The sequence below is a fragment of the Oryctolagus cuniculus genome, chromosome X (assembly GCF_051225735.1).
Source record: "Oryctolagus cuniculus isolate XC-2025 breed Fujian yellow rabbit chromosome X, ASM5122573v1, whole genome shotgun sequence".
Lineage (NCBI taxonomy): Eukaryota > Metazoa > Chordata > Mammalia > Lagomorpha > Leporidae > Oryctolagus > Oryctolagus cuniculus.
The window spans coordinates 22,808,506-22,821,617 of record NC_142888.1 but is presented as its reverse complement, the minus strand read 5'-3'; the positions used below and the strand labels follow the sequence as shown (position 1 = coordinate 22,821,617).

General features: G+C 42.7%; 1 protein-coding gene, 1 long non-coding RNA gene and 1 pseudogene across 2 annotated transcripts in view; 2 read left to right on the top strand and 1 right to left on the bottom strand.

Annotated features, from left to right (window-relative positions):
• Positions 1-13,112, bottom strand: part of LOC103351785 (uncharacterized) — a 78,740-nt gene that overhangs the window by 28,328 nt on the left and 37,300 nt on the right. Inside the window, exon 4 of the long non-coding RNA XR_016228243.1 lies at positions 746-907. This is a non-coding gene — a long non-coding RNA (uncharacterized LOC103351785). The remainder of the gene's footprint in view (positions 1-745; positions 908-13,112) is intronic.
• LOC100358983 (ferritin heavy chain) lies at positions 9,950-10,855 on the top strand. Its single transcript, XM_051827008.3, has one exon. It carries the CDS (start codon positions 10,161-10,163, stop codon positions 10,707-10,709), a length of 549 nt encoding a protein of 182 aa, XP_051682968.1. The 5' UTR covers positions 9,950-10,160; the 3' UTR covers positions 10,710-10,855.
• On the top strand, positions 11,022-13,088 carry LOC149119574 (ral guanine nucleotide dissociation stimulator pseudogene; annotated as a pseudogene).

Genomic DNA, 13,112 nt, shown 5'->3' with positions numbered 1-13,112 from the left:
TGAAGGTCATCAATTGTTTCTGGTATTCACATTCAAAGTGGAGCATCAGCATTTCCTGGGTCTCAAGTCTGACAGCCAATTGACTCCAACTACACCATCAGCTTTCCTGGGTCTCCAGCTTGCCAACTGCAGCTATTGGGACATGGAAACTTGTCATCTTCCATAATCATGTGAGTCAAGTCATTATAATAAAGTAATCTCTCTATATTCACATCCTTGGCAGGATGAAGATACTTCAAAAAGTTCAGTGAAAATGGAATTCAAAGTAAATTTATTTTGATGTAGATTTTGAGATCATAGATACAAGTCACACACACACACACACACACACACACTTGGTTTTACTTCTTTGGAGAAGCCTAATACAAAGCTGATCACAAACATTTCAAAGATGACTTTATTTTATACTACTATGGATACATACATACATACATATATTTAAAATATTATCTAGCCTGAAATTTACTCATTCAGTCTATATTTAGTTTCATAGCCTTTATTAAAGCAAAACAGGATGACATGCTTTTGTTTATACATCTGTCATTATTTTCTTGGAAATTTGGTCTTCCAGTCCATGCTTGTTTATTGCTTTCCCTTGGAAAAGTACATTCTTTTAATTGTTAAGTTTCCTTCAGTTATAATATATATTTAAAATATTTACCTATTTATTTGAAGGGGAGAGACACAGAAGAACAGAAGAGAGTGACAGAGAGAGACACACACACACATACACACACACACCAACCTTCTATCTGGTAGTTCACTTCCCAAATGCCACGACAACTGGGGATGGGCCAGGCAGAAGCCAGGAGCAAGGAACCTCTTCATCCAGGTCTCCAATGTAGGTAGCAGGAACCCAAGGACTGGGGTCATCATATTACTGCTTCCCAGGTGCATTAGCAGGGAGCTGGATCAGAAATGTGGATTAGTCAGGACTTGAACAAGACATTCTAATATCAGATGCAGGCATCCTAAGTAGGAGCTTAATCCAATGTGCCACATCACCCACTGCATAACGTATGTTTTATACCTCCCTAGAAGTTAATGATGAAGGATGAAATATTAGAGAAAATCGTTATCACCCCTTAGTATACCTATAACTACAAAATAGTAATATTTTAAATATTTGAATAGTAAAATCACAGGGATCAATTAATTACTGATTAAACTTGGTAATATGATGAGAGAATGTTCCGAAAGTCAAGATATTTTTCTTTCTAAATAGAAATTTTCACTAAAATCTATAATGGCATCTCGGAAATTTTTGAAAGTCTACAATTATTTTGTGACTAAGCACTTATGTTAAGCAAGTACAGAACAGAATTTTATCTCAATGATAAATTGATCAAGTGGAAGTTTTTCATTTCTAGTGTATGATTCTATCACTGAACTCAATCACATGGACATTGTTATTCCTCTTTTTTAAGGGATCAATGATTAAATGCCTCTAAAACTGCCAAGATAAGTTTGCACTGTGACATTTTCATTTGCAATCTTTCAATTTTTTCATAACACTGATTACAAAATAGCATGTGCTTCAAAAAGACAATGAAAGACCAAAAAAGAAAGAAAAATTGTTTTAGTCAGTCATGTGAATAAGTCTCTAGATGAAAATAGACACTTTATCCATAACTTTAGAACTATCATAGAACATATATAATATTCTGTCATTCTGCCTTGTTCCTTGAGAACAGATATTACATTTGATTCTTTTTTTTTTTTTAACAGGCAGAGTGGACAGTGAGAGAGAGAGACAGAGAGAAAGGTCTGCCTTTGCCGTTGGTTCACCCTCCAATGGCTGCGTGGCTGGCGTGCTGTGGCTGGTGCACCGCGCTGATCTGAAGGCAGGAGCCAGGTGCTTCTCCTGGTCTCCCATGGGGTGCAGGGCCCAAGCACTTGGGCCATCCTCCACTGCACTCTTGGGCCACAGCAGAGAGCTGGCCTGGAAGAGAGGCAACCGGGACAGAATCTGGCGCCCCGACCGGGACTAGAACCTGGTGTGCCGGTGCCGCTAGGTGGAGGATTAGCCTATTGAGCCATGGCGCCAGCCTACATTTGATTCTTCTGTCTCCAGAATCAAACACAGTGACACATATTTAGAGTATATAAATGTTCACTGAATTAATGCACCAATAAATTATAAATACCTAGATTGACTGTATTCATGACTTTCACTATAAATTTCTTGAATTCTAAGAATACATTTTGTCTTTTTGTATTTCTAAACACATGTGTTTTATATATATATATATATATATATATATATTTACTGAGTTAAATAAAGGGAAATGGATGGCCTGTTTTTGACTGATTTCTTTTGGTCTGCTTCTATATTAGAATATAAACTGTAAGGGAAAGGACAATATGTCTCTTTTGCTATGAATATATCCTCAAATCATATATCATTTTCTAGATCATATTAGGAAATCAATAACTATTTGTTGAATCAATGAGTAAATGAAAAGAGGTTTGAGATACATGATGGGAAAGTTGAGTGAAACAATGATTTACGGAACATTGGAGAAATGATATTTTATATAGCTTATGTGGTTCCTTTCATATATCACAACAGATAATTATTTTAAAGTCATGCTGAGTGGCTATTAAAATACAAATAAGGTTAACAGTCCTTTCTCTATGAATCCAACTAAACACTTTGTTTTATTAGAGAAAACAGAAGTCTGCACATACCCAAGATGAGAAAATTCACAACCTAGGAGAAGAGAGTGAGCAAATCTAGGATTTTAGGAAAGATATTGAAATTGTCCAGAGGACTGTGTTAAGCCTAGCAGTTAAGAACCTGGTTATCATGCCTGCATCCCACACTAAACTACCTGAGTTTGGTCATCTATTCCAGCTCCTGATTCCACCTTACTTGTATTTCACACAGTGGGAGGCAGCAGGTGATGGCTCAAGTGGTCATATCTTTGCAACCCACATGACAGACTCAGATGGAGTTAAAGGCTCTTGTCTTAAAGTCTGGCTCAGCTGTAGCCACTCCAAGCATTTGTAGGTGAACCAGAGAAAGGGAGCTCTCTTTCAGAAAACCTTTTTTTAAAACTGTGCATTTTGGGATTCAAACATGACAGAAAGTGTTTTTGGGATTATGCTGAAAGGTTAAAGAGGATAAAGGAAGTGAAAAATATGTTCAAAACAAGCGGAAGAAGGGAAGGTGGAAAGAGTCACTGAGATTTTGGAGTTGGGGCTCTGTTGTCAGAGAAATGTGTACTTGATCATGAAAAAGAGAAAAGTGCAGGTCACTGGGATTAATACAGTTCAGGAACTAAGTGAAAAAAATCATCAAAGTGTCATGATATAGATTTTGATATAGATATTGAAGTCACTGAGGAAAACAGCTATTCCAATAAAACTTTGATATTAAACTCATATAACTAATGATATTGAAGTGACACCTTGATAGTAGGGACTCCATTTTCAAGCACCCCCTCCCACCATGACACTTTGGTCTGAAACTAATTATTGTGTTGTATAAAACAGACAAAAACAGTTTGCTGCATCCCACTTGGCAGAGCACAGACACTCTATAGCAGGATCACTCAAGCTTAAAAACAGATAGGCTGCACCTGGATTAATGGTAAGATTGTAATTTGTCTATGTCCCATGTATGATTTAGGCTGATAACTGGATTAATGTCAAGATTATAGCCAGAAATGTTAAGATTGCAATTGGTGTTGTCAAAATTGTAGTTGATATTAGTTTCACATATGCTTTAGGTTAAGATTACAATTGGTACTGTCAAGATTATAATTTATGTTAGTTTTGCATAGGCCTTAGGTCAGCTTGACTCTAGTAACCAGGTATTCCCCCCCGTCCTAGCAATCATGTATTCTCTATCCTGTCCTTGTGTTTTTTGCCTTTATAAACCCTGTTGCTTTGGGCTTCAGAGTTGAGGGTCCTTTAGGGTATGAGGTCACTCTCCACTGCCAGGAATAAAGGATTGTCAAATTTTACCAGTGTGTTGTGCTTCTCTGTTTGCAACTGCTCAGAAACAACAACATCATGTAAAGCACTACCTCAAGTAAGGTGCTCAAAATAATCATCCAGATGATTAATTCCAAAATATGTGGTTGCACTAATATTCATAAATAACTTTACAAAGTATTATACAGTTCAAATGACACACAATGTCAAACCAGTTGCTGATGAAACTCAGCTCTTACACCTTCCTGGCTCCCAACTCTGGTTCCAGAACCTATGAACCTGGACATCTTTACTAGACTCCTACCCTCCCACTCTTCACTTCCAGTCTCACAAGCACCATGCCAGAAGCCAGATGCTTCATACCCGAGCCCAGACAGTTAATTAAGAGTCCAGTAAGAGCGCTCAAGTGATAGATCTTAAGACATCTACAGAACTGCAACAAGAGAGAAGTGCATCAAAGGGAAAGTATACATCTAGTTGGAAGAGAAAACATACTATAGTATTAGAAATGCCATGATTTTGGCATCCAGGATGGTTGCTAACCAACCTGAAAACTCCAAAACATAAGACCACTCTCTAATTTACACATGGATCCTCCATTAATAACAAAAGCTTATTAGTAAAAGGGATATCATCTCTGTAGATGACACTCCTGCTGATAACTCAGGCTGATCTAATCAGTCCTTTATTCCAAACAGGATGGAAAGAAGTTCACCTCATAAGTCAGGCAAGTGAAGAAAAGATAGTGATAGGCAAAAAGAAGTAACTATGGAGGCAAAATAGATATGATACAGGGCAGAGGAATTTACCACAAGACTTTTATTCTCAGATTGTAAGAATGACACTAGGAGGGTCCAAGTTCGCAGATTAGCGACAGGGTGCTCTGACTCAGATGAGGTGTGATTAATATTTTAAAAAGGTATAAAATACACTAGTAGGACAAAGCTTTGGAGAAACCCCAGCAGGAGACCCAGTGAAAGCACCAGGAACGAACCAGACTTGTACCGAATGAGCACACACCACAAAAAAGAACAAAAGCTTGGATCTGAGGAGAAAGATATCTAAAATAAGCCATGAACATAGAAAACCTAAACAGATCAATAAACAAGACAGAAATTGAATCAGTAATAAATACCCTCCCAACAAAGAAAAGCCCAGTACCAGATGGTTTCACTGCTGAAATCTTTCAGACACTTAAAGAAGAACTAACTCCAATTCTTAAGCTATTCAAAACAACTGAAAGGGAAGGAAACCTCCCAAATTCTTTCTATGAAGCCAGCATAAGCTAAAGTACTAAACCCAAAAAAGACACACTAGAGAAAGAAAACTACAGATCAATTTTCCTGATGAACATAGACTCAAAAATCCTCAATAAAATTCAAGCCAATCAAATCCAACGATACATCAGAAAGATCATTCACCCGAATCCAGTGGGATTTATCCATGGTATGCACGGTTGGTTCAACATTCGCAAATCAATCAATGTGATTCATCACATTAACAAATTGAGGGGCTGGTGCTGTGGCACAGTGGGTTAAAGCCCTGGCCTGAAGCACCAGCATCCCATATGGATGCTAGTTCTAGTCCTGGCTGCTCCTCTTCTGATCCAGCTCTCTGCTATGGCCTGAGAAAGCAGTGGAGGATGGCCCAAGTCCTTGGGCCCCTGCACCCATGTGAGAGACCCAGAAGAAGCTCCTGGCTCTGGCACAGCTCTGGCCATTGTGGCCATCTGGGGAGTGAACCAGCAGATAGAAGACCTCTCTCTCTCTCTCTCTTTCTCTCTCTCTGCATCTCTCTGTAACTCTTTCAAATAAATAAAATAAATCTTTAAAAAAAACAAATTGAAGAACAAAAACTATATGATTATCTCAAAAGATGCGGAGAAAGCATTTGGCAAAATACAACACACTTTCATGATAAAAACTCTACGCAAATTTGGAATAGAAGGAACATTTCTCAACACAATCAAGGCAATTTATGACAAACCCATGGCCAGCATCCTATTCAATGGGGAAAAGTTGGAAGCATTTCCACTGAGATCTAGAAACAGACAGGGATGCCCATTCTCACCATTGCCATTCAATATAGTACTGCAAGTTTTAGCCAGAGACATTAGACAAGAAAAAGAAATCAAAGGGATACAAATTTGGAAGGAGGAAGTCAAATTATCCCTATTTGCAGATGACATGATTTGATATTTGATATATTTAGTCTAAAAGACTCCACTAAAAGACTATTGGAACTCATAGAAGAGTTTGGAAGACTAGCAGGATAAAAAAATCAACACACAAAAATCAACAGCCTTTGTATACACAGACAATGGCTGAGAAAGAGTTACTAAGATCAATCCCATGCACAATAGCTACTAAAACTCAAATAACTTTTTTTTTTTGACAGGCAGAGTTAGACAGTGAGAGAGAGAGACAGAGAGAAAGGTCTTCCTTCCGTTGGTCCACCCCTGAAATGGCTTCCATGGCTGCACCATCCGAAGACAGGAGCCAGGTGCTTCTCCTGGTCTCCCATGCGGGTGTAGGGCCCAAGGAATTAGGCCATCCTCCACTGCCTTCCCGGGCCACAGCAGAGAGCTGGACTGGAAGAGGAGCAACAGGGACAGAATCTGGTGCCCCAACCGGGACTAGAACCCAGGGTGCCGGTGCTGTAGGCGGAGGATTAGCCAAATGAGCCACAGCGCCAGCCAACTCAAATACCTTGTAATAAATTTAACCAAGGATGTCAAAGATCTGTATGATGAGAATTATAAAACAATAAAGAAATAGAACATACAAAAAAATGGGAAAATCTTCCATGTTCATAGATTGGAAGAATCAATTCTATCAAAATGTCTATTCCTCTGAAATCCATTTACAGATTCAATGTGATACAAATCAAAATACCAAGACATTCTTATCAAGATATAGAAAAAAATGATGCTGAAATTCAAATGAAAACACCGGAGACTATGAATAGTAAAGCAAATTTATTTATTTATTTATTTATTTTTATTTTATTTATTTGAGAGGTAGAGTTACAGACAGTGAGAGGGAGAGACAGAAAGGTCTTCCTTCTGTTGGTTCACACCCCTCAGATGGCCGCAGCGGCTGGAGCTGTGCCAATCTGAAGCCAGGAGCCAGGTGCTTCTTCCCAGTCTCCCATGCGGGTGCAGGGCCCAAGGAGTTGAGCCGTCTTCCACTGCTTTCCCAGGCCACAGCTGAGAGCAGGACTGGCAGAGGAGCAGGCGGGACTACAACTGGCATCCATATGTGATGCTGGCACCACGGGTGGAGGAATAATCTACTGCACCACAGCACCAGCCCCAGCTAAAGCAATTTTATACAACAAAAACAAATCCAGAGGTATCACAATACCAGTCTTCAAGAAATAATACAGAGCAATTATAATCAAAACAGCCTGGTACTGGTACAAAAACAGATGGCTAGATCAATGGAACAAATAGAAATGCCAGAAATCAATTCAAGCATCTATATCCAAAGTATCTTTGACAAAGGAGATAAATCAAGGCCTAGAGCAGTCATAGTCTCTTCAACAAATGGTGTTGGGAAAACTGGATCTCCACATGCAGAAGTATGAAGCAAGACGCCTGCCTTACATATTATACAAAAATCCACTCAAAACAGACTAAAGACCTAAATCTATGACAAGATAACATCAAATTATTACAGAACACTGGGGAAACCTTACAAGACATTGCCACAGGCAAAGAGTTCTTGGAAAAGAACCCAGATGCACAGGCAATCAAAGACAAAATCGACAAATGGAATTACATCAAATCAAGAAGCTTCTGCACTGCAAAAGAAGCAATCAAAAAGTGAAGAGACAACTGACCGAATAGGAGAAAATATTTACAAACTATACAACTCATAAAGGATTCATAACCAAAATATACAAGATCAAGAAACTCCACAGCAACAAAAAAACAACCCAGTTAAGAAATGGACAAAGGACTTAAACAGACATTTTTCAAAAGAGGAAATCCAAAAGGCCAACAGATACATGAAAAAATGCTCAGAAACGCTAGCCGTCAGTGAATTGCAAATCAAAACCACAATGAGGATTCATCTCATCGCAGTTACAACGGCTTTCATATAGAAATCACTAAGCAAATTCTGGAGAGGATGTGGGGAAAAAGGGACACTAACCCACTGTTGGTGGGAATGCAAACTGGTAAAGCCACTATGGAAGTCAGTCTGGAGATTCCTCAGAAACCTGAAGATAACCCTACCATTCAACCCAGCCATCCCACTCCTTGGAATTTACCCAAAGGAAATTAAATAGGCAAACAAAAAAGCGGTCTGCACCCTAATGTTTATTGCAGCACAATTCACAATAGCTAAGACCTGGAATCAACCCAAATGCCCATCAGGAATAGACTGGATAAAGAAACTATGGGACATGTACTCTATAGAATACTATACAGCAGTAAAAACAATGAAATCTGGTCATTTGCAACAAAATGGAGGAATCTGGAACACATTATGCTGAGTGAAATAAGCCAGTCCCAGAGGGACAAATAACATATGTTCTCCCTGATTGGTGACAACTAACCGAGCACCAAAAAGGAAACCTGTTGAAGTGAAATGGACACTATGAGAAACAGTGATTTATCGGCCCTTGTCCTGACTGTTGAGGAACAACTTACTATTTTATCTCTTTTAGTATTTTTTGTTCTACTTAGTACTACTGCTTGAACTCTGTAATTAACACACAATTATTCTTAGGTGTTTAGATTTAACTGAAAAGTGATCCCTGTTAAATAAAAGAGTGGGAATAAGAGAAGGAGGAGATGTACAGTTCGGCACAGGCTCACTCAGACTTACCCCTAATGGTAGAGTTAGAAATGTGCCAGGGGATTCCAATTCAAGCCCACTGGAGGGTGAACCAACGACAAAGGAAGACCTTTCTCTCTCTGTCTCTCTCTCTTACTGTCCACTCTGTCAAAAAAAAATGTGTTGTTCAATGTGAATTAATGCTATAACTAGTACTCAAAAAGTATTTTATACTTTATGTTCTGTGTGGGTGCAAACTGTTGAAATCTTTACTTATTATATACTTAATTGATCTTCTGTATATAAAGATAATTGAAAATGAATCTTGATGTGAATGGAATGGGAGAGGGAGGGGGAGTTGGGAGGGTTGCGGGTGGGAGGGAAGTTATGGGGGGGAAGCCATTATAATCCATAAGCTGTACTTTGGAAATTTATATTTGCTAAATAAAAGTTAAAAAAAATGAAAGATAATTAAGTCCCCCACCCCCAAGAAAGTGAAATTATCTTCCACACATAATGACTCTGAATAGCCCTTGTCTGGATATTTGAGGAACAGTTTTTGTTTTTGTATTTGCTTTCTTTTCCTTCCTCCTGCAAACTGTTGAACTCTACCTAGAATATACAGTTCATCTACGTGTATAAAGTTAAATGAAAATAGATCTTAGTAAAAAAAAATACTGGGAACAGGAGAGGGAGGTGGAAGAAAGGTGGGAGTGTGGGTAGGAGGGTGAGGACGATGGGAAGGATTACAATGTACCTAAAATTGTATTTATGAAATTCATGCAAATAAATTAAAACGACTATTAAAAAAGACACGGTGTATACAGAGAACTCTCTGTTCCTGGGGAGGGGGGGATGGATGTTATAAAATATTTTATAGTTCTATTATGTAACCACATTATATAATTCCAATATATAACTATATATTATATAGTTACATATATAGTATTAGACATGCAACATTCTAATATGTAACTATATTATATAGTTGTATTAAATAGTTACATACATAGTATTATATATGTAAAGTTCCTCAGAGCACCTGAGAAAGTCTTTGGGCACTAGACATGTTCATGGCAAAACTTGGGTTCTTCCTGAAAGATAATTAAGTCCCCCCCCCCCACAGAAAAACATGAACCAGTCCAGTGTTGGCCCGTGTGCAAAACCGGAGGGGTGACACTTCCGGTGTATCCAACGGCCAACTCCTGACCTTTTGACCTCCCCGTCCTATCCTGTTCTTCCGGTAGAGCCCCCACCCACTTCTAACGGCTCTCTCACAAGCCGGCCAACTGACGCCAGACTCCTGGTGCGAAGCGCAGTCTCCACAGGCCGCCAGCTCGCTCCTGGTTTGTCCTGAGGACCAAGGCGCCTGGCTGCTCTGCTTTCACCATCTTTTTCGCCACGCCCCTGCCGCCTGCTCTGCCTGTGCCCGCCATGGCCACCGCATCCTCAAGAGTGCGCCACAACTACCACCCCGAATGCGAGGCTGCCGTCAACAGCCATATCCAGATGCTGCTCTACGCCTCCTACGTGGCCTTGTCCATGGCCTTCTACTTCGACCAAGACGACGTGGCGCTGAAGGGCTTCGCCTGCTACTTCCTGAAGCGCTCGTGGATCGAGAGGGAGCGCTCGGAGAAGCTGCTGAAGATGCAGAACCAGCGCGGAGGCCGCATCGTCTTCCAGGACATCGAGAAGCCTGAGCGCAACGACTGGGAGGGCGGCCTGCAGGCCATGGAAGCTGCCTTCGACCTGGCCAAGAGCATCAACCAGAGCCTGCTGGATGTGCACGACGTGGCCACCAACAGGGGCGACGCCCACCTCTGCCACTTCTTGGAGACCAACTACCTGGACCAGCAGGTCCAGGACATCAAGGAGCTGGGGAGCTACCTGACCAGCCTGCGTAAGATGGGGACTCAGAACAGGGGTATGACAGAGTACCTCTTTGACAGGCTCACCCTGGGTCCGGACAAAAAGGAGAACTGAGCCGAGACTGCCCCCATTGACAGGGGTGATGTCCTGGACCTGATGGGTGCACTGCTCATTCCACATGCTCACCTCAGTTTCTTCCCTTCAGTTTCAGCACTGTTTACAATAAAGTTATATGGTTCTTGAAGCAATACAGGTGTTTGTTTGATTCTGTGGGTGTAAAACTCTCACCTAGAGGAATAGGGCCAATCCTCAGGCAGGTTGAAGATGGGTGTCCAAGAGTCTCTGCCAACCCCCTGTCCAATCCACAGGTACCTCAGGATATCCATGGGTGGAGGGGAAGATGTTCCATGGGCTCCTGGAAAATGCAACATTCATCTCCCCTTATAAAGTGTACTAGTTTGTTAGCTGGTCTGGGACCCTGGTGTCTGTGTAGCTAGCACAATCAACTTGGTGCCCATGGGGAAGACATACATGGAATGGGATTGGAAAGGTGTTAAAATTAAGTGTCTGCCATTTCACCTAGAACTTTAATTTCTTTGAATTTTTAAAATGACTTATTTATTTGAAAGGCAGACTGAGAGGGAGAGACAGAGAAAGAGATCTTCTATCCAGTGGCTCACTCCCCAGATGGCCACAATGGCTGGGGCTTGGCTAGGCCAAAGCCAGAAGCCTGGAACCATGTCTCCCACGTGGGTGGCAGGGGCCCAGGCACTTCGGTCATCCTCCACTGTCATCCCAGGAGCACCAGCAGCAGGCTGGATTGGCAGTGGAGCAGCCGGGACTGGAACTGGTGCTCGTGGTGGCTTAACCTGCTTCACCACTGTGCTAGCTCCTCACTTGAGAAATCTGAGCTCACTAAAAATAAGTAAATGTTGCGAGAGTGCAGGTAGCGTTCAGGTGCGTGGGCTGCCCCCATGCTCATACTGGGTCTGTGGCCTGGCCAGCCTCCCCCACTCTGCAAAGAGCTGTCCATGGTGCAGCACATGTGGACCTAGGCAGCTGGGCCCGCGGGCAGCACTGAGCCGTTATTTTCAGGACAACACGGACCCCGACAGCTGCCCAGTAGTCCTGCACAACTTTGTGCAGCTCCATCCAGACCTGGCACACCTGGAGATCTCTACACACCTGGAGATGGGCAAGGAGCTGATCAATGGGGGCATCTACTCCATATCCCGGCACAAAGTCCAGCTGAGAGCCAGCAAAGAGCCAGTGCTGGCTCGGGTGTGAGAACAAGTTGGACTGGAACCTGTATGACACCTGCAAAGTATGTACCGTGAAGGCAGGCAGACTGAAATAGCTGGTGGGGTGTCTGGTGCCCACATTCCAGGGTAGTGAGCTCTCCTAACGCACAGTCTTTCTGTGTACCTGCAGAGATCTCACCATTATCCAGCAGGTCTTGAACCTGCTTTCAAAAACGTATGCTCGATGTGATGCCCTCATGGCCTCTCTAGATATGGAGGCATCCTCTGTACTCCACTGATGATGGCAGATTCCAGGACCAACTCAAAAATGCCACCTCCTCCATCTTAGGCACTGGCTGGACCAGTACTCAGGGGACTTTTGTCAGCCCCCGGCATTTCGCTGCCTCACAGAGATGGTGGCCTGTGAGCAGTTCTACATGCCTGGCTCAGACCTGGAGCCTTGTGCTCACCTGCTACCGTCCAAACTGGAAGACCAGATCACAGTGAATCCGAACCCCGGGCCCTATCAACTGCAATGCTGGCTTTAAAACCAATACCAGAGCCAGCCCCCAGCACCAGCTATTGCAGCCAGTCCACAGCCAGCTCCAGAGCTAGAGCCCGGATGTGCATCAGAGCCAGAAGCAGCTCTAGTACCAGTTCTGGAACTACAGCCAGCTTCTAGCACTAGCTTCAGAGCTAGAGGCAGCTCTGTCACAAACTCTGGAGCTGGACAGAGCTCCAGTGCCAGTTCCATCCTCAGAGCCTTTCTGGCCTTCCTCTGTGGCTGCAGCAGACAGGCTGAATGAAGGGGAACCTCATCTCTTCGTCTTCCCTGCAGAGCTGATGGCAGAGCAGTTTACACTGATAGATGTGGAGCTGTTCAAGAACGTGGTGCCCTGCCACAGCCTGGGCTCCGGCTGGTAGCAGTGGAACAAGATGGGCAAGAGGCACCTTGTGCCCACCATGCCTACCACCATCACCCAGCTCAATAGTGTGGCCAACTGCATTATCACTACCTGCCTCAGGGAAGACCCAGGACAGGGCCTGGCTTGTGGAGCTCTGGTTCAAGGTGGCCAGGGAATGTCTGTTCTTTAAGAACTACCTATTCCTTGGCCAGCGCCGTGGCTCAGTTGGTTAATCCTCCGCTTGCTGCGCCAGCACCCTGGGTTCTAGTCCCGGTTGGGGCACCGGATTCTGTCCCAGTTGCTCCTCTTCCAGTCCAGCTCTCTGCTGTGGCCCAGGAGGGCAGTGGAGGATGGCCCAAGTGCTTGGGCCC